The 18,896-nt window shown below is 34.6% G+C and overlaps 3 protein-coding genes across 6 annotated transcripts; 1 reads left to right on the top strand and 2 right to left on the bottom strand.

The window, feature by feature from the left end:
• On the bottom strand, positions 1-3,417 carry TSBTYPE2 (tryptophan synthase beta type 2). 3 transcript variants are annotated; one of them, XR_841832.1, is made up of 7 exons: positions 3,154-3,417; positions 2,176-2,509; positions 1,863-2,079; positions 928-1,465; positions 734-832; positions 227-552; positions 1-176 (listed from the first exon to the last, which is right to left on the bottom strand). XR_841832.1 is itself a non-coding variant. In XM_011022866.1 (7 exons), the coding sequence occupies exons 1-6, from the start codon at positions 3,221-3,223 to the stop codon at positions 293-295; spliced, it is 1,518 nt and encodes a 505-aa protein (XP_011021168.1). In that variant the 5' UTR covers positions 3,224-3,417; the 3' UTR covers positions 1-211; positions 265-292. The 3 variants fall into 3 exon arrangements, 2 of the variants coding, with proteins under 2 accessions (XP_011021168.1, XP_011021169.1); XM_011022866.1 differs by having other exon boundaries at positions 1-211; positions 265-552; XM_011022867.1 differs by having other exon boundaries at positions 1-182; positions 267-552.
• A 2,142-nt stretch (positions 3,418-5,559) lies between these two features.
• LOC105123322 (uncharacterized) lies at positions 5,560-11,410 on the bottom strand. Of its 2 annotated transcripts, none has more exons than XM_011022864.1 (7): positions 11,337-11,410; positions 10,189-10,546; positions 9,268-9,413; positions 8,254-8,530; positions 7,388-7,660; positions 6,272-6,799; positions 5,560-5,761 (listed from the first exon to the last, which is right to left on the bottom strand). In XM_011022864.1, the coding sequence occupies exons 2-6, from the start codon at positions 10,495-10,497 to the stop codon at positions 6,317-6,319; spliced, it is 1,488 nt and encodes a 495-aa protein (XP_011021166.1). In that variant the 5' UTR covers positions 10,498-10,546; positions 11,337-11,410; the 3' UTR covers positions 5,560-5,761; positions 6,272-6,316. The 2 variants fall into 2 exon arrangements, with proteins under 2 accessions (XP_011021166.1, XP_011021165.1); XM_011022863.1 differs by having other exon boundaries at positions 11,192-11,397.
• A 1,077-nt stretch (positions 11,411-12,487) lies between these two features.
• On the top strand, positions 12,488-14,951 carry LOC105123321 (proline dehydrogenase 2, mitochondrial-like). The gene is made up of 4 exons (XM_011022862.1): positions 12,488-13,110; positions 13,639-14,284; positions 14,373-14,613; positions 14,707-14,951. Exons 1-4 carry the CDS (start codon positions 12,541-12,543, stop codon positions 14,744-14,746), a joined length of 1,497 nt encoding a protein of 498 aa, XP_011021164.1. The 5' UTR covers positions 12,488-12,540; the 3' UTR covers positions 14,747-14,951.
• The last annotated feature ends 3,945 nt before the right edge of the window (positions 14,952-18,896 follow it).

Genomic DNA, 18,896 nt, shown 5'->3' with positions numbered 1-18,896 from the left:
TAACAAAGAGTTACGTTTTATGACAAGAACACAGATTACTGTGGTGGCAGAAGAGAGAACCACTGCTTCAGACCAAGGCAAATGCTGTTGTCCAAGTCTTGTATTTTATTGAAAGCCTAATTGCAACAACTAAGTTTCGATAAAAAGCATCTAATAGCAAAAAATCTCTTGTTCACCTAACAAGAAAGATTATCTCCTAATCTAAAATGTCAAATCTCTTGTTCACCTAACAAGAAAGATTTTCTCCTTCTAATCTAAAATGTGCATCCTACATAGCACCACCTGTACTGGCTCAATTTCTTGTCACCTGAGGAACTTTGTCCAATGATGTTCTTATTTTCTCCTCATCGAATGACAAGTCAACCATCTTTCCTTGCAAATACTTCTCATAAGATTTCAGGTCAAAATGGCCGTGTCCGCACATTGCCATGAGAATAACCTTTGCCTCTCCAGTCTCTTTACAATGCAGTGCTTCCCTTATGGTAGCAGCGATTGCATGAGTTGGCTCCGGTGCTGGTATCAGTCCTTCCGACCGAGCAAATTGTATGGCACCTGCATTGAAATAGAACTGTAAGCTTAGCGTTTTATTTATTGCCTCCAAGACAACTTATGCATGGATGATGGATCCCCACTTCTACAATCTGACTGTAAATTTCACAGTTCATTAATAATTCTGCTATCAACATGAATGAAACTTGTATCGGTGCTGGTCCATATGAAGGAAGACAGTTACCTCGAAAACACTCGATCTGAGGGATTGCCATTGCTTCCATGAAACCCAATTCATACACATGAGAGATTAATGGAGCCATGCCATGGTAGCGCAATCCACCTACAGAGTAGAAAATGTATTGCAATATAGGATTAGAAGAAGAAGAAAATGAAACTTTAAACATATCTGAGTCTTTAATAGAAACATCATATTACCAGCATGAATAGGATCAGGAATGAAGTCATGTCCTAGAGTGTGCATCTTCATTAATGGAGTCATTCCTGCTGTATCTCCATAATCATATGCGTATACACCTTTTGTCAGTGAAGGACATGCTGCAGGTTCAACAGCTTTTATGACAGGGTTGATTTTCCCATTGAGCTTCTCTCGGATGAATGGGAAACTGAGTCCTGCAAAATTGGACCCTCCACCAGTACATCCTATTATCACATCAGGGGTTTCACCAATAGCCTCCATTTGTTTTATGCACTCCTCACCTATGACTGTCTGATGCAACAAAACATGATTCAGCACACTCCCCAAGCAGTATTTGGTGTCAGCATTTTTAGCTGCAACCTCTACAGCTTCTGATATAGCTATTCCTAAACTTCCTGAACTTGACGGATCCATCTGGAGAATTCTCCTACCAGTCTCAGTAATGCTTGATGGAGATGGGTGTACCTTTGCACCCCAGGTCTCCATCATTAATCTACGATATGGTTTCTGATCATAAGAAGCGCGAACCTGCCACACCTGTACAAGGATTTAGAAGAAGATGCCAATGGTTCCAGTTAGGAATAGTAACAAAATTTAAGTGCAGGATCAGTGTATTTTAAAACCAAAAGCTTCGATGGGCACTAGGAAGGTGAGCTCTGAAATAAAATAGCAGGGCTGTGGCTACTTTGCCTAGACGACCCTTTCATATATTATTAGATTTAATCTAGTCATCCCCTCGTTAAAGGAAGAATATTTTACTGACCATGCAATACACTGTCTTCTTTGCTATAGAAATGAGGAATTGCAGTCGCGAATTTTGATGATGCAATAGCTCTTTAGTTAGCCCGACTATGATTGAACCCGATTTGATTCATCCTATTTCAGTGCATGAAAATACTTGTTGAGACTGATGAATAAATTAAACGCTGTCTACCTCACAGTCAAGATCAAATAAGCTGCACGCAAAGGCCAATGAACTTCCCCATTGGCCAGCACCAGTTTCTGTCACAACATTCTTGATGCCTTGCTGCGCATTGTAAAAAACTTGCGGGACTGCAGTGTTGGGTTTATGGGATCCGGCTGGGCTGCCACCTTCATACTTGTAGTAAATTCTGGCAGGTGTATTGAGAAGCTTTTCCAACCTCTTTGCTCTAAATGCAACAAAAATCATGTAAGATACTTCTGACCAGGGGCCAGTAACAAAAACACCTTAACGCATAGTCTATGATTGTAATATCAGAATAAACCTGATCAATGGAGTTGGGCGCCAGAGACTGTAAATATCAAGAACTTCTTCCGGGATATCTATGAACTTGTCAGTGCTTGCCTCCTGCCTAATCAACTCATCAGGAAATAGAGGAGATAAATCTTCAGGTTTGACTGGTTCAAATGTTTTAGGATGCAGTGGGGGAGGAGGCTTCACTGAAAGATCTGCAACAACATTGTACCACTGACGAGGAATGCCAACCGCTTTCGAATCAGCATTCAGAGAAGCTCTTGCTCTGACTCTGCCTCCATTTGAAAGCCTCAGATGCCTAGGCCTCGTTTTCAACACAAGAGACCCAATACATTGCTCCCAACCTTTCGAGAGAAACGAAGACAAGTCATTGACAACATATCGAGCAATCAATAGTTAGGAATTTCATGTCGTGAATAAATCTGTCCAGTACAAATCAATACAGGAGAGTATTTGGCAAGTAATGGAGAACTGCTTCAGCCTGAGTAGCCTTGAAAAATAAAAAGATGCAGAAATGGAAAAGTGAACAATTCTGTAACTACTAATTCACTTATGCAATCTTATGCAGTAGCAGGAGCCTTTTGCCTAATCCTTCGCAGAATAGTATGAAGGGAAACTGTTCTGAACACCTCTGGACAGGAAACATCTACAGTTATTACCGCAACCAACAACATTTTGCACGAAAATTGAGCTGCCTTATATGCTATAAATGACACAGTGGTGGTTTTTGAGTTAGATAAAAGCTTCATTGACCAATTTTCTTGAACTTTCCAAGTTCAAGAAAGATGCAGGCAAGTTAACTTCAGGTTACCAAATTCTTCAGCAGACAATCCGTTAATCAAAAGTTTTCACATGATTAAAGAAACTGCAAATTTGGTCTGTATCAAATCAAATATCCATAGAAGCTCAAACACAACAACCTAACAAGTACAAGATCATAGAAGAAAAGAAGATCGCAAGAAAAGAAAGATGAAGAAGGAATTTTTACCTCTGATGGAGATTCTTGATGGGTTTGAAATGAGAACTGGATCTGCTATGAATGTTGCTTGAATGGCCATATCCCGCTAGTGTTTTCTCACTTCCAAGTTGGTCAATCTTAGACCTTGGAAGATGAGAAGACCAAGCACTAATATGTTATTCAAGTTTTTGGCACATGCAAGATGAGTAGACCCCTACTGTGCATTAATTAATATAGACGAGATGGTGTTGGAAATGAAGTATTGTTTGGTTGAAGTGCTATGAACCGCGCCGTTTTTCCTTTTGTATTGTTTGGTTGAAGTGCTATGAACCGCACCGTTTTTCCTTTTTCCTTTCTTATTTATTTTTATTTTTTATCTTTTTTATCTTTTTTTCTGGTGGTGTATGCACTGAATTTGGATTGACTAACGTGGGAAGACAGGAACATTTTCCTGGAAGGAGAAGCAGCCGTGGGGCGCGTCAGCCAAACCTAAATGTAATGCTTGGATTAAAAAAAAAATAATAAATAAAAACAAGGGAGTTATAAACATATTGAATTGAAAAGAAAATAAATTTATCATTGAAAAAATTTGAAGTGGATTTTTATTTTATCATTTTAGTTCACATAAAATTCATGCATATGTTTTAATATCATAATAATTAAACATGTTGATATTACTAACTTTTTCATGTAAGCTAATTTAATAAATTATCTTGATTATTAAAAATGTCAATATTATAGTTATTAAATCCAACTCTAGAGTTGATTTAGTCAAAGGATCGACTCTTTAATATTTCATACAAAGAAAATTAAAAAACAATCTATATGAATATAAGTTATTCATATTATAAATAATAAAGTTTAAAATATTATTTTAAAATGTTTTTATTTCATATTGAAAAGATATTATGTTATCTTTTTAAGTTGAAATATTTAAATCAAGAATATTATAAAATATAACTTTTTTTCTTGTGAATATTGAGTATATATATTAAAGTGTTTCAATTTTTTTATTGAAAAAATAAAACATTCTTTTAATATTTATATGATGAACTTTAAAAATGATTAATAACTAATAAAAGTATATGAAATAAATGGCCTCTGGTTAGAAAAAAAAACATATTTAAAAGAAAATGAATTTTTATTGGGTTTTTCTAAGTTGATCAGATTTAACTATTTTTTTTTCTCTTACTGATCTTTCATCTTACCCGGATCGGTCTAGTCACTATATCCCGGGTCAACTTCCAGGATTAGTTCGAGTTTAATAACTGTGGTCAATAACTTATGTTAATCAACTAGTTTGATAAATTATACTCACTATCTGAACATAAATATTACTAGTTATTTTTAGTTAGTTAATCTAATAAATTATCTTAATAATATAAATATAAATACCAATAATTTTTTCTAATATGGATGCCTTGAGACTTTTTTTTTAATTTATTTATTCTAATTTCTATCTCAAAATCATCATCAAGGCTCATCATTTCATATCTATTTATTTATTCTAATTTCTATCTCAAAATTATCATCAATGCTCATCATTTCATATCTTCACAGCTTCAAAACAAACATAAATTATATTTATAACCAATGTCTCACGGTTTCATAAAAGCATTTAATCACAACTAAATAAATAAATAAATTAGTTAAATCCATTCTAATTCATCATCAATACATTAAAACATATTAAATACACACAATTCAACATGCATTTATCAGGTTCCAATATTAATCACTATCCTTTAGCTCTATCCCTCAGAGAACAAAAAAATCTCTTCTTCAATTTTCATGCAATTTTTCATTATACACGTTCATCAAAAACTTCTTGTGCTTCTCCTCCTCCTCCTCCTTCACCAGTAACTACTAGATAACCAGTGTATGGACCTCCTGGTGACTCTTGAAATAGCACTTGGGAAATTCCTGTACAGGGAAAGAGGCCTTGTCGCATGCATATTTCTGCCCCACGGTCAGTGGAGTGGAAGTGGGAGCTGTAACTCTCACCACGCTCTCAAGCATCCCTGAAAGTAGATTGTGTTTTCAACATAGATGGCTCTAGTGGATCCTTGTCAACTATTACAACCTAAAAATGAAGATTAAATTCAACTATACCACATTCCACACCCATCAACCATATGCATGCAACTAACAACAGGCTCTGGGGATGCTGTTGCTTGTAGTAATCAGGCCAACCCCAGCTCTCTGTTTGCCCATGTCTGGTTTGGGAGCGTCCGGGCATATAAATTGCATTCGAGCACCAGCTTGAAACTTCAAGAAAAGTTATCAGTATCAGAGCTTTGCTTGAATAGATCCCAGAATGTATTGCAAACTGCATACTCAAGCACTTCTCCTGTGTTTATGGCATAGTATATGCAAGCCGAAAATGGTGGATGTTACATTTTAGGAGCGATGGCGAAAATGACTGATCTTTTATATATGGCGAAAACGACTGCTCTTTTATATATCGAAGACCATTTGGACCTCCCCAAAAATAGAGAAAGAAAAAACCATTGCTTGTCGCAGGTAGTTTTATTAGAACTAATCAAATTAGTAAATTACAATGCGAAACTCCTCTCGAGCCATTGTAGCTGAATTGGGATGCTTCTCAATCGTACAACACCCAGCAGCTTTATTAAATCTACATAACCACATCATAAAACATGGAAGCCTTTGGAAAATAAATGCTTTTACAACAGCAACAAAAACAAGCTAGCTCAGTCAATTCAATATTTGACAGACGTGAGTGACTAACCAAGGAGATAGACTTGGGCACAGCAAATAAATCATGTTCAAGTTTTCAACAGACAATCACCAAGTGCTTTTTACCTTTTGGAATAAAAAATAAATAAATTGTAAAGGGTCAGGCAAATCTCATCATCAATGAGCAGGGAAACAAGAATCTTGGTGTCTTCAAAATTATGGATTGCGCAAAACTGGACAATATATGTGACCACTAGCGGGGACTGACCATGGGCAACTGAGGATCTAAGAGAGAAGGATCATAGCAGTAGTACTTTTGGTTTGTGTTAATTTTGCACGTTAGAACAGATTGTTCATATTTCTGTAAAGCAGAAGCCTTCAAATTTCAATTATTTTGAAACATCAGATCGTGGCTTTTTCTTTATCACTTTTCAGCCAAAAAAATCACCTTATTCAGAACCCCAGGCCCACTGGAAGTTCGTAGAGAAGCAGCTCAAGCATTTAGTTCAAGAAATGCCTTGATAATACCCATCATTTGTCCCCCAGGAAACCGTCCAAGGCATCCTCTTGCTGCTGCTATCTCACTAAGTTCACAAACTGAATCACCACTGAAAGCTTTAAGCTGTTTGCTGCTCCTCTCCTTTTCTGCGCTCTCAGTTTCCACTAGGTTTTCACCAGCCTTAACAACTGGAAGAGGAAATGGATCAAGGGAAGTTTCCATGATGACAGACTCTCCACCTACCGCACCCACAAAATCTCTCAACCGGCACATGGAAAATGGAACTGTTTCAAAACTATGGTCTCCATATTCAACTGGTGTAGAGTGATCTCCAGTGACACAAAGGAAGTACTGGAACTTTCCAGTTGATTCTGCCTGCAAGAGGAGCTTGGCCAGCTGGCCTATAGCTCGATCCACAGCTTCCAATGCTTTAACTTTCAAAATGCTTGCCTTGTCATGGCCTGCATCATCTATTGCCTGAAATACCAAAAATCAAGTAAATCGATCACCAATAAGACATTGAGACCTTGTAATCTAAGCATACAGGTCAGGCATTCAACCTTTCAAACAATTTTCTATCTAGACCAGACAAGTCACAAGGGAACAAAATAAACTGGTAAAGCAATTAGGGAGAAAAAAAGAAGCCTCCAAGCAATAAAATGATTTTTAGAGCCATCAATTTAGCCTTGTCAAGAAATAAAATGAGCTATTTTTCCAAACATAATGCCGAATATGTCCTGAACTCTTACAGTCTAAGCTCAATCAGTCTCGATCTTTTTTGGGGGCATTGAATCCTGGAAAGGATCCATCTCCTAGAAAGTCTTTGGTCTGGGACTTGACAGCATAATTTACAATTTCTGCCTAAAATGCTAGCAAGCTCCTGATAGTATTTTCTGTCTAACAATGATTAATATGAAAGTTTTAATTAAAGAACAGAAAGGAATGAAAGAGGCTATACAATAAAAAATCTCATTCTGCTACAAAAAGCAGCATTGTTTTAATAGTGCAGTTGACGTAAAAATGGCAAAAAGATAAAGATAATACACGGACTGAGAAGGTTAAGACCTTAATGTGGAGAAACCCAAAGTCATAGCCATCTGGTCGTCCTGGTTTGTGCTCGTCCTCCCCTGGTACAAATACATTGGGAGAAGGCGCCAATGGAGCTGAGAGTGCCTTAGCTATGACCGTTGCTTTGGAAGTCAAAAGTGTTTGATAATCTCCAGTTGCTCCAGGAGCTTCTAGGATATCAATATCTAATGATAGCCCTAAACCAGCTATGATTTTAGTGGGAGCTACCATGCATGGCCATAAACCATGTTTATTTTCAAAAGAAGGAACCTGCACAATAATAATAAGAAATATACTGAAATCTGTACAGCATAAAAAGATTATATATAAAACATCTCATATGATACAACTCTTCATTGAAAATTTCAGATTCTTTGTTCCTTTTATACCCAATAATCTTCAAATAAGAATATTAAAATCCATCAATTTTTTGTTGCAACTTTAATTATTGCACAGACATGGCAGCAGAATGCAACAGTCCTGCCCCTCTCAAGCCATGCAACAGTCCTGCCCCTCTCAAGCCGCCAGTGATGTTTAGTGTTGCTAGATGTGAAATTTTACCTCCCATACAATTTTTCATCCAAACAATGAGACATTCACAACGAAAAGCCAGACCACCCAACCAAGCCCAGGACCAAATCAATACTTGAATAATCTAAAAGTTTCTCATGTTGACTCAGTTATTGTTCATCAAAAAAGTAAACATCAAGGGAACACTATCAATGAGGTTTTTCAATTGATAAAGCAATTCCCATCTCCTGATGACTAAAATGAATAAGAAATTGAGATTTAGTTTCCTAGATTTCTCACTGCCTTATCTGGAAAAAATGGCCATGATTCATTGAAGGATTGAGACAATGCACCTCAATTCGAATGCCACATCCTCGTAAGAGGACAACATTAGCAATATTCTTTCCTTCTGCTGCTCGTTCTGCGTTTAATGGGTGAGAAACCAGAATATGAGATATCTCCCGGGATAACTCATTAACAACTGCAGCTGTATGTCTTGCCTCATCAGTGTCATCTAAGGCTTTAGCTTGAAGAAGTACGCGGTTGTCCTTCAGTGGATCTGTTCCTGATATATTACAACTCAGTCTTGGCCCTTTCACCACCACTCCACATCTATGTTCTGTGGCATACCTGTAGGAAGTGGTTTCTTGTCATATTTTCATCTTGTGTTGGAAACTTGAACTTCATCAACCAAAGGACAAAAAATGTTTCTTATTATAGGTTTCAGAGAATTTACATTGGTTTATACAGGATAATTGGAGTGGTATATTGAAAAAGGACAGTTGGCCAAGCACATTTACCATGTTGAACTTGCTTAGTTACGCATGCTTTTTTTCTCCTCTAACCTTATCTTAAAGTCATTTCGATGTTACCAATATAGAAGACAGAAACACCCCCAAATAACCAGACAATAATAACAGAAAAGGGTAATTAGCATATATATAAGAAAATTTGAAACTTGAAGGTTCCAATCAAACTTTTAAACGAGAAGATCATTGATGCAATTTTCTAAAGCAACAAATTGAATTAAGCCATTCTCAAATACCTAAAAAAAAAAACATGGTAAGAGCTCCTTCACATCAGTATGTGAGTTTGATTTTTCGAGTTTGTTTGCAGCCAACAAGAGCAAGATTAACTCAAATTGTTCATTGACGTGAAGAAGTTTGCAAAGAGTTTGTAAATAGCCTAGTCTAAGCAAGTTCATCTAATCGATTTATTTGAGGATCCATAAATTTCAGATAAAGAAGGGTGACTGCAAAAAAATAGAAGGGTGGCCAGTTAAATTTTTTAGAATATCCAGTTTATTTGAGTGCATTCTTGTTGTCTTGATTGCTCAAGAAGTTACTGCATTTGCAAAGAATCTGCACCTGACTCTCACTTCATATTCTGGGAAAGACGGCAACTTCATTCCATCCAGAGCTGCACAGAGAATTGGCCCTTCTTTATCAAAATGCCTGTCAGCCCTTCTACTGATGACTATTCCAGTTTCCTCATCTAATGTTGCAAAATTTGACTGCAGATAAAAAGCAAAAAGATATGGCATTAAATGGGTAAACCAACAACAACAAATTGTAGTTTCTCCAATGTTAAAATGTAGCGCGCAAAAAATGTAACTGGAAGCATAAAATATGAATAAAAAAATTAGAAAGGGATGGAAAGGAAAAAATCATTGAGCTATTTTAGAGCTCGAAAATTGTCTACTTCACAGACTGCAGGGCTTTTTCTACCCACCAAGTTGACACAACTCCCTGTATTAATATACAGGTAAAACATAAGGGACTATTGGGGGAAAGAGATTCACGTTAAGGCCATGAAAGTGAGTGACAAACGTTTTAAATGCTCTCACTCTCTGACAGGCAGAAGAGTTTTAATGTGGAGAGCATAATCCCATTGATAAAAAAAAAAACAATAGCAAGATAATTCAAGAATGTTCTTCTCTGATTTAAAAATGAATCATAAGAAAAAAGGAAGAAGCACATGGGATTAAATCCAAGATCTAAGCACATATGTTGTAATCATGTACAATTTCTCTTGATAAAGACAAATCTTTCCATCCCTGTTTCTAGGGTATTAAATATAGTTTCTTTGTTCAGTGAAGCATGCAGTGAGTAAAGGTTCATGAGTAAATGACAAAGTTCATTCTTTAAGTATGGAATATAATAACTCTATTTACTACGACAACATCCCACATGCTTAATACAAGAACAAGGTAGTAATCACCCAAGGGGCAAGACCACAATAAAATAAATCTTGAAAAGTGGTTGAAGCAAGCAAAGATGCATACTCACTTTGAATGCAATATCGCCAGGAGACATTGCCAATCCAGCACCCATGGACTCAAAGGCTCCTCGACCCTTGTAGTACACTCGTGGGTCATAACCTAATAAAGAAAGGTGAGCAGTGTCACTTCCACAACCCAAGCCTACTTCAACTGGGTCCATAAGGCCATTAACTCCGGCAGATGCAATAGCATCTAAGTTAGGCACGTTCGCTGCTTGCAAAGGAGTCTTGTATCCAAGCCTTGGCAATGATACATCACCCAACCCATCAATCAGGATAAATGCCACTCTCCTCTTTGGATGCTGGGCAGTAACCATGCTTCTATATGTTACCTCTAATTCTGCCTCCTAGTTAAATTACAAGTAGCTGTGCAAAAACAACATGAAATGAAAATTTTAATTATAGGCTAATTCAAATCAAAGAGTTTCCGAGCTGAGTCAGTAGACAATTTAAAGCTACATCAAATATCAAAACAAACTGCTTTGAACTCATGTTCCTTAAAATGTACTGATTTCAGTTATGAAGTGCAAGTCAGTGGTAAATCACACAGTGATTAGAATTATCATAAACTCAAAAAGCCAGTGACTTCACCAAGTAAATCATTAAAGTAGTGATACATTGGTGATATACATATCTAATTCAATCAAGTTGCTTTCTAAATTGAAAATCCATAATAACCTCACTGTGGCAGAGACTGATTTCTTCAGATTAACAGCAAAACATAGAACGGGTTTCTCACATTATAGATCAAACACAGTAAAAAAAAAGACCAAAACGGTCTAAAATCAATCAAAGAATAGCCCAATAAAGTATTAATCAACAACAACAAAAAGAAAGCAAAAATCGAGTGCTTCAATTCCTCCAGTCATAACTAACCAAAAAAACTTTACTTTCAATGATTCACCGATGAAATCTTAAAAAATTAACAATTTCATGTTAATTAAGGAATAAAACAATAACAATTAAGGAATAAACTACTAATTTATGGCAGTATGTTTATAGAACTCTTGCCTCAAAAGACCAAAAAAAGAAGAAGAAGCTTCAATGGTGATTTCAATTTAGTTTATTTGGTCTCTAATGAACCCACTAACAAGTAGGGTTTTGACTGTTGAACAAAGGAGAATCTTTAAAAGATGAACATCAGGTTCAGGGTCACCTTTTTGCTCTGTTCTTACTCTGGCTTTGAAGGGCTAAAACTAAAAGAGCATCAAAATTCCAGGCAAATAGATTTAAATAAATAATAAATTTGTGTATTTACGTTTATCTCTTATGATGTTTGGTAAATTAACTGACTTGCCACTTGAGGGGTGTGGTTGGTTATCTGGATATTCGTGCTCTGCTCTCAGATTTGTCTCGTAAAAAAGACAAAACTTAATTTTAAAAAGAACCGCTTTTTGAAGGAAAAAACCAAAATATATTAATTGGATTAAAATAAAATAAAAATAAATAAATTTTGTTTTTGAAATAAATTTTAAGAATATAGTTAAGAAAAAAATGAAGTTAATCCTTATTAACTTAATGATTAATATCCTTATCTTGTTTGTTTTTATTTTTTAAAAGTATTTAAAAATAAATAAATTTTATTTTATTTTTTATTTTAAATTAATAGTTTTTAAGCATTTTCAAATTATTTTAATGTGTTAATATTAAAAATAATTTTTAAAAATAAAAAAATATTTTTTTAATATATTTTTAAATAAAAAATATTTTAAAAAATAACTATAATTGTACTTTTATTATAAACATTTTGTTTAGAAACTATTATTTTAAAATCAGTTTTGATATGTTGAGTTTATTTATGATTTTAAAGCTTAAGTTTAGCATGATTTAGAAAAAAAATTAAAAGAGAATTGATATGTTGTGTAATGAAAAAAAACCTGGGTTGACTATAACGTGATTAACATTGAGGAAACCTAGTCAAAATTATATTAAAACTCACTAGCTATTTTTCTTTGTTTTATTTTTTAAAATAATGTTATTTTTTTATTTTAAAATAAAAAAATTGGTTTACTTGGATTAACTTAAAATAATATAATAAAAAAATAATGTTACTCGAAATAATCAAATCAAGGAAGAAATACTAATGAGTAAATCTAATATCCAATACAACATAATAAAATCAAATTATTTCTTAATTTAAAAAATAATCTGTAAAACTTAAGATTATAGATCTACCAATATGACTCTTACAGTAAAAATATTTATTGAAAATAAAAAAACTGGAAGTATTTATTTTTTAAATCAATTTTCACCTTTTTTATAAAGTCATAAATTGCAGTAAAAATACACTTCCTATATAATCATCCGTATATTTCTCCCAAGACTAGGAAAAAAGAAAGCCTGAATCTCTCCCACCTTTCATGGCCACCAAAGTTCTCCCACCAAAACAACTCCAAAACCTCCGTTTCTTCATCAGAAGGTCTCTTAACACCTCCTCCTCCTCCTCCTCTAAAGCCGCCGCCGCCTCTCCTCTAAATTTGGCTGAAAAACCCGAACCCGCTATCCAAGAACCTCCCACTATCATTCAAGATCATGCAAAACCATCCATTCTAGACTTTAATGACCACAAAAAACTTTTCTCGAATTTGCCAACCACCAAACTCTTGCATGCATCTTTAAATCTTCACTTGGTTTCTATAGGTCCTCTTGTTGACTTTGGGATGTGGGTTATGAATTCCAGGATTATGGAAACAGATAATATTGTACGTGATGTTGTGTTAAAGACGGTAAGGCATACGTTCTTTAAACACTTTTGTGCTGGAGAAGATGTTGTTGAGGCCAGAAGGTGTATTGAGAGAGTTAATGAAGCCGGTTTGAGAGTAATGTTGGATTTTGCTGTTGAATATACAAGTAATAATGATGCTTGTGATCAGAATCTGAAAGGGTTTCTTGATTCTGTTCAATCTGCCATGTCTCTTCCTCCATCTTCTGTAAGATTTATATCTTCCTCAATTAGCCATAATTAGCCCCATTTTCTTTTTATGTTTATCAAGTTAATTTTGCCCTTTCTTTAATTTGTTTTCAAGTATCTCGGGTCTGTTTTCTGTTTCTCTTGAAATTGATTTAGAAATTAGATATCGATCCTTCTGTGTATGTTAGTTTTACAGCTTAGGATGCGAGTAGAATCCTTGATCAAGTTGATCATGTGCAAGCAGTCGTGACCAATTGAACTCCACTGGTCATATTGTACACCATTGACCATAAGAGTTTGGCAATATCTGCATCACAGAAAGTGACAGAATGAGAAACAAGGACTGTCCTTTTCATGGTTGAGGTAACCCATCAGAAATTGAACACACTAGCTACAAGAACACTTCTTTCTTTTGGTTTTGGGGCGGGGTGTCCTCGGGCAAGCTTTCGCGGATCTTATCAAGTTTGTTTTGTCTTTCTTTGATGGTGGCAGAAAGAAACCAACTCAAATATTGTAGGCTAATTTATTTATTTTTTACTTGCATCAGGTGAGCAGTGTGGTGGCAAAGATCACAGCAATGTGCCCCTTAAGCTTGTTAGAGAGAGTTAGTGATTTGTTAAGGTGGCAACAAAGAGATCCTTCCTTCAACCTTCCATGGAAACAAAACAGTTTTCCAATTTTTTCTGATTCTAGCCCTTTGTATCATACACTTAAAAAACCAGAACCATTAACCCCACAAGAGGAGAATGATCTCCAATTAGGCCAGGAGAGATTGTGGAAACTATGTGAAAAATGTGTCCAGGCCAATATCCCGCTGACGGTGGATGCAGAGCATATATCAGTTCAACCTGCCATTGATTACTTGACGTATTTGACAGCAATCAAGTACAACAAAAATGATAATCCCATTGTGTACGGTACAATTCAAGCCTACTTGAAAGACGCAAAAGAGAGGTTGTTACTTGCAACAAAAGCCGCTGACAAGATGGGAATTCCTATGGGGATTAAGTTAGTGAGGGGCGCTTACATGTCAAGTGAAAGAAAAATAGCCTCTTCGTTAGGCTATGAATCTCCAATTCACAATAGTATTCAAGAGACACATGCTTGCTACAATGATTGTGCTTCTTTCATGCTTGAAAAGATTGCTAAAAGCTCAAATGCAGTCATTCTTGCAACGCATAATGTCGAATCAGGTAAAGAGATGACGGAGACTCGTGTGATTAATTATAGCTATCGGCATTGCCTTTGGATTTGATACAGGGTTCTGTGTACATTGTATAGGAAGATTGGCAGCGAAGAAGGCAATAGACTTGGGGATTGAGAAGAGGAACCAAAAGCTTGAGTTTGCACAGCTATATGGAATGTCAGATGCGCTTTCATTTGGTTTAAGCAATGCAGGTTTTCTGGTTAGCAAATACACGCCATACGGATCTATTGAGATGGTTATCCCTTACCTTCTAAGGAGGGCTGAAGAGAATAGGGGACTGTTATCTGCTTCAAGCATTGATAGGGAACTCACGAGGTAAACAAACTTTAACAGTGACTCAAGAATCTAAAACCAGAGGAGGGTTTTGGAAAGAGGTCCCAAGAGTCATTCATTTTTGTTTTTCTGCAGGAAGGAGTTGAAGAGAAGGCTTAAAGCTGCTATATTTTGAAGTGAAGTTCAAAGCTTTCAATGACAAGCTGACAACAATCTCTACAAATAAAGAAAGTTAAAAATAAAATTTAGATGTAATGTAAATATGTAATCAAAAGCAAATTACTCGTTAATACAAAGTAATTCATGCTGTATTACAAAAAGAAAACTGTTCATAGAATTATTGAATGGTAATGTCTTGCGACAGATTTAGTTAGTTCTTCCCTTCTGCTTCACTACAACCTGAGAAGTTGAAGTCATTCTTTTCTTACCCTCAAAGGGACAAGCTTGTTGAGTTGGATGTAAACTGTGAAAGCAAACTGTAATCAAATAGAGCTTTCATGAGTTCAGCAAAGTGCTTGTACATCAAAGCTTGAAAGAGACTTGAATGGTTCTTTGCCTTACCGCAAGCATTCAAATTCACTTGCTAGGTAATCAGCAAATGAGTATCAACTTGCCTCTGCACCAATCTGAGCCGTCTACACTGTCGAAATTACCAGGACAATCTTAAAACACTGCCATTAGAGAATGACATTGTTTCCATGATACGGATGGCTGCCATTAAGTCCAGCTAGGAGTAGTTGCTAGTCAACTTATTTTAATGATCTTGAACCCTGGATGATGAGGTTTTCCAGTTTTATGTGTGGTAACAGATCCTTGTAGCATCCTTCTTTTCCTTGGTGTTTTTAATGTTCCATATTTTGTCCTAAAAAAATGGGCAAGAATTGTATCCTTTGATTAATTTTTGTGTTAGGTCAAAAGGATAAGAATTGTATCTGAAGACTAGATGATGTGGGAAAAAGATCCAAAATGTAATCCATACTCAATTTCTCAGTTCGCAAGAAATTTCTGGGAAAAGGAAAGCCAGCTTTGATGTAACAAAACAAGATGAATTAGGCTTAAAATTAGGTATGTGAGGCTTAATGACGTAATAATTTCATCAAGCAGTTCTTCTCTATGGAAATTGCCACATCTCAGAGCCTGCTAGTTTACACCATCGTGCTATCAATCAAGATTATTTGACAATAAAATAAATATCCGGGCCATAAAAAAATTATTATTGTTATTGTACAAAGTCTCATAAGTTATTTAAAAAAATGACTTAATTTTTTATATAACTCAAATTTAAAATTAAATTATATAAAAATTAATTTAATATAAGTAGTTAATTTAGTAGATTTAAAAAAATCAGGATGGTTGATAAAATACAAGATTTAACTTTAAAAAAAATTCAATATAATTTTTTTTAATATTAAAACAATAATATATTAAATCGATTAAAATTTTACGTCTTAACTTGTTAAATCTATCATTAAATACAATCTGTCATTTATATTTAAGAGTTGTATTTTTTAAAATAATTTTATTTTTAGTTATTTAATAATAAATATAGATGCTTGTAAAATCAAATATTATGATATTTATTTAATATTATAATAATTTTATAGAAAATAAACTAAAAAAATTTACAATTTTTTTTTAATCATGCCCAAATAAAATTAAAAAAAAAAGGAAGGAAAAAAAAAGTGATCACTTTCACTGTTCCATAAACAACGAAGAATGAGTTTGCCCACAATTCGATGTATAATTATAGAACAATAAAAACAAAATAATATTCTTGAAAAGGCAACTTGGCCTTGAAAGAAGTGAGAACTACACATAAATTAATTTGGGTGACCTAGAGCCAACCCTCAATCATGTGTTCTTTCACCTGCTAGTCAACATGGCTGATGGATGGGCTCACACCTCACAATAATGCATTGGGAAATAAAAAAATGAAAAATAAATAATCACACAGCAAGAATCAAATTAGGTGCATAAAATCCAGCATAGAGGGCTGCAAATGGTTGGCGTGACATAAAGCAACTGAAGTTTCTTGATGTGCAAGGAAAAGAGCCTAAAAAAATAAAGAAATTGTGCTATAATGGGTGTAAAAAATAATACAGAGTATGACAACGACAAGAAATCTGCATCTTCTATGGAGATACATTGCAGTGACAGCTGAGTGGAAGAGCATTGCATTTCGAAGAAAATGACAGGCACTACTGCTAGAAATCATGCATCCACTCGATCTTGTAATCTCATCTTTCCATAAACAAGACCAGATAAAAGACTCCAAGCCAATATCTACCACTTTCCATCACGCATACCCAGCTGCATGCCTGAGTGCTATTGTCGTCGAAAGTATGATGACGACTAGAAATCTGCATCTTCTATGGAGATTTCTCCAGATTTATCCAGATGGAATCCACAATCCTATAAGATTCAGGATGATGTAATTGCATATGAAAGCACCGGGAAACCCTACCAAAGAGCTTTCCGTAGATTAACGGGAGTGTGATAGCTTTTATTTTTAAATATATGTTAAAAATATATGAAGTCTAAAATAAAAATAGTAGTAAATCTAAAAAGAGGAACACATGAGACTAGGTTGGGAAGGAGTGCAAAACAGAATTCACTCAAGCAAATGAAAGATTTCATCATATTCACAGACAGAGAGAGCAGATGATCAGATGCCTTGTCACCCAAACAATGAATGTTCCAAAAGATAGCAGAAGACACAGGCGAGCTAAGACACTAATTCAAGGAACGAAAATTAGCGGAACAGTAATCAATTTTCCCCTCGAAGCGAAGACCGGCAAGAACAACAAAGGAGGAGTACGAGTTAACGTTAACAGAGTAATAATCAAAGGGTAGGGTTTACAGACGAAAAGAAACGAAGACACACAGATGGTTTGTTTTGGAAAACTGATATAAAAGATACATAGTAGAGCAAACAAGGACAACGTAAACACACACAGATTGCAGATAGACGGTGTAATTAGCATAAAACTATGGTCTTCGAAAGTTTGGATGATCACAGCAACCTGAAAATGATGTTCTGAACCAGCTTTTTATTATTATTATAAATTCGTTGCAGAATTCATCATCATCAACGTTCACGCCATCCTTCTCAACAAGGCTATCCCAGATTGAGCTTCCGTGGTTGGTTATACATTGAAAATGATATAATATAATAAAATATAAAAATATTTATTTTATTTTAAATATAGTCAAATTAATTATTTTATTTTATTTTATTTCATGCAAAAAATATAATTAAATATTTTTTTGCTTTAATTTATATGAAGTCTTAAAATTAATATTTTTATAATAACTCTAACTATAAAATCAAAGTTAGTTTAATAAATCAATTTAGGATCCTGTTGGCTTAGAATTTGAATAGGTTCGAGTTAAAAAAAAATAAAAAAATAATTGACATGATGTAATTTAATCAAAAATTAAAGTTAACTCAGGATAAAACACGAGTCAAAACCTCGTTGACTTCTATTTAAATCTTATCGCTTTGATTCCTTTTTTATATTTTTTTTGATAAACCCAGGGTAACCCTCTCAATTTGTGATTAGACCTCGTCTTAGATCGATTTTCAAGTTAGATTTTAAGATTATAATAATAATAATTTTTATAAATACATTGACTCGAATCAACCTAAGTCAAGTACTCTTTCAACTTGTGATCTAGACATTGCCCGTAATTGACCACCAAATTGAGTTTTAAAAATATAATAATAATTACTTTTGGTCATTATGTTGACCCAATCAACCTAAGTTGACCCTTTCAACCCATAACTCAGGTCTTCTCCAGTGTCGATCATCGAGTCGAGTTTTAAAACTATAATAATAACTACTTTTATCATTATGCTGATCTTAATCAATGGTCAATTCGACTCATGATTTGAGTATCCCAACTCAAGACTCGAGTCATGCCCTGAATCACCATCGAGTTAGATTTTAAAATTATAATAATAATAATAATAATATTTATTTTTACGTTAACTTGGGTCAACCTAGGTTGACTCTCCCAATTTGAGACCCGGGTCATGCCCTGAATCGACTACTAAGTTAGGTTTTAAAAAATAGAAAATATTGTTTTTTAAGACATTTCTCAAATGTAACTATTATTGTAGAAGTATAAAAATTAACCTTTTATATCTGTCTTTTTAACAAAACATATTTTTATCTTTATTATTTCTATGTTTTCTATTCCAGGATAATAATGAAACGTTATCTAAGATAATATTTGGTTATTGTCCTGAGATAGAAGGGACAGAGACAATAAAAACAAAAATATTTTCAGTTAAAGATAAAAATAAATCGTTTACGAGATAA

This window comes from Populus euphratica, unplaced genomic scaffold, assembly GCF_000495115.2.
Source record: "Populus euphratica unplaced genomic scaffold, PopEup_1.0 scaffold10.1, whole genome shotgun sequence".
Taxonomy (NCBI): domain Eukaryota; kingdom Viridiplantae; phylum Streptophyta; class Magnoliopsida; order Malpighiales; family Salicaceae; genus Populus; species Populus euphratica.
Note: the sequence above shows the minus strand (reverse complement) of the source record. Positions and strands in the feature narration are given on the sequence as shown.

What these genes read in the sequence shown, in the direction of transcription:
- TSBTYPE2 (XM_011022866.1), bottom strand. Translation starts at nt 3,223, where the DNA reads ATGGCCATTCAAGCAACATTCATAGCAGATCCAGTTCTCATTTCAAAC. An exon ending in CGCCCAACTCCATTGATCAG is followed by an intron (nt 2,080 to 2,175) that starts GTTTATTCTGAT and finishes TGTTGCATTTAG; the next exon opens with AGCAAAGAGGTTGGAAAAGC. An exon ending in TATTTGATCTTGACTGTGAG is followed by an intron (nt 1,466 to 1,862) that starts GTAGACAGCGTT and finishes ATCCTTGTACAG; the next exon opens with GTGTGGCAGGTTCGCGCTTC.
- LOC105123322 (XM_011022864.1), bottom strand. Translation starts at nt 10,497, where the DNA reads ATGGTTACTGCCCAGCATCCAAAGAGGAGAGTGGCATTTATCCTGATT. An exon ending in CTGGCGATATTGCATTCAAA is followed by an intron (nt 9,414 to 10,188) that starts GTGAGTATGCAT and finishes TTTTATCTGCAG; the next exon opens with TCAAATTTTGCAACATTAGA. An exon ending in TTGGGTTTCTCCACATTAAG is followed by an intron (nt 6,800 to 7,387) that starts GTCTTAACCTTC and finishes TTGGTATTTCAG; the next exon opens with GCAATAGATGATGCAGGCCA.
- LOC105123321 (XM_011022862.1), top strand. Translation starts at nt 12,541, where the DNA reads ATGGCCACCAAAGTTCTCCCACCAAAACAACTCCAAAACCTCCGTTTC. An exon ending in TGTCTCTTCCTCCATCTTCT is followed by an intron (nt 13,111 to 13,638) that starts GTAAGATTTATA and finishes TACTTGCATCAG; the next exon opens with GTGAGCAGTGTGGTGGCAAA. An exon ending in ATTGATAGGGAACTCACGAG is followed by an intron (nt 14,614 to 14,706) that starts GTAAACAAACTT and finishes GTTTTTCTGCAG; the next exon opens with GAAGGAGTTGAAGAGAAGGC.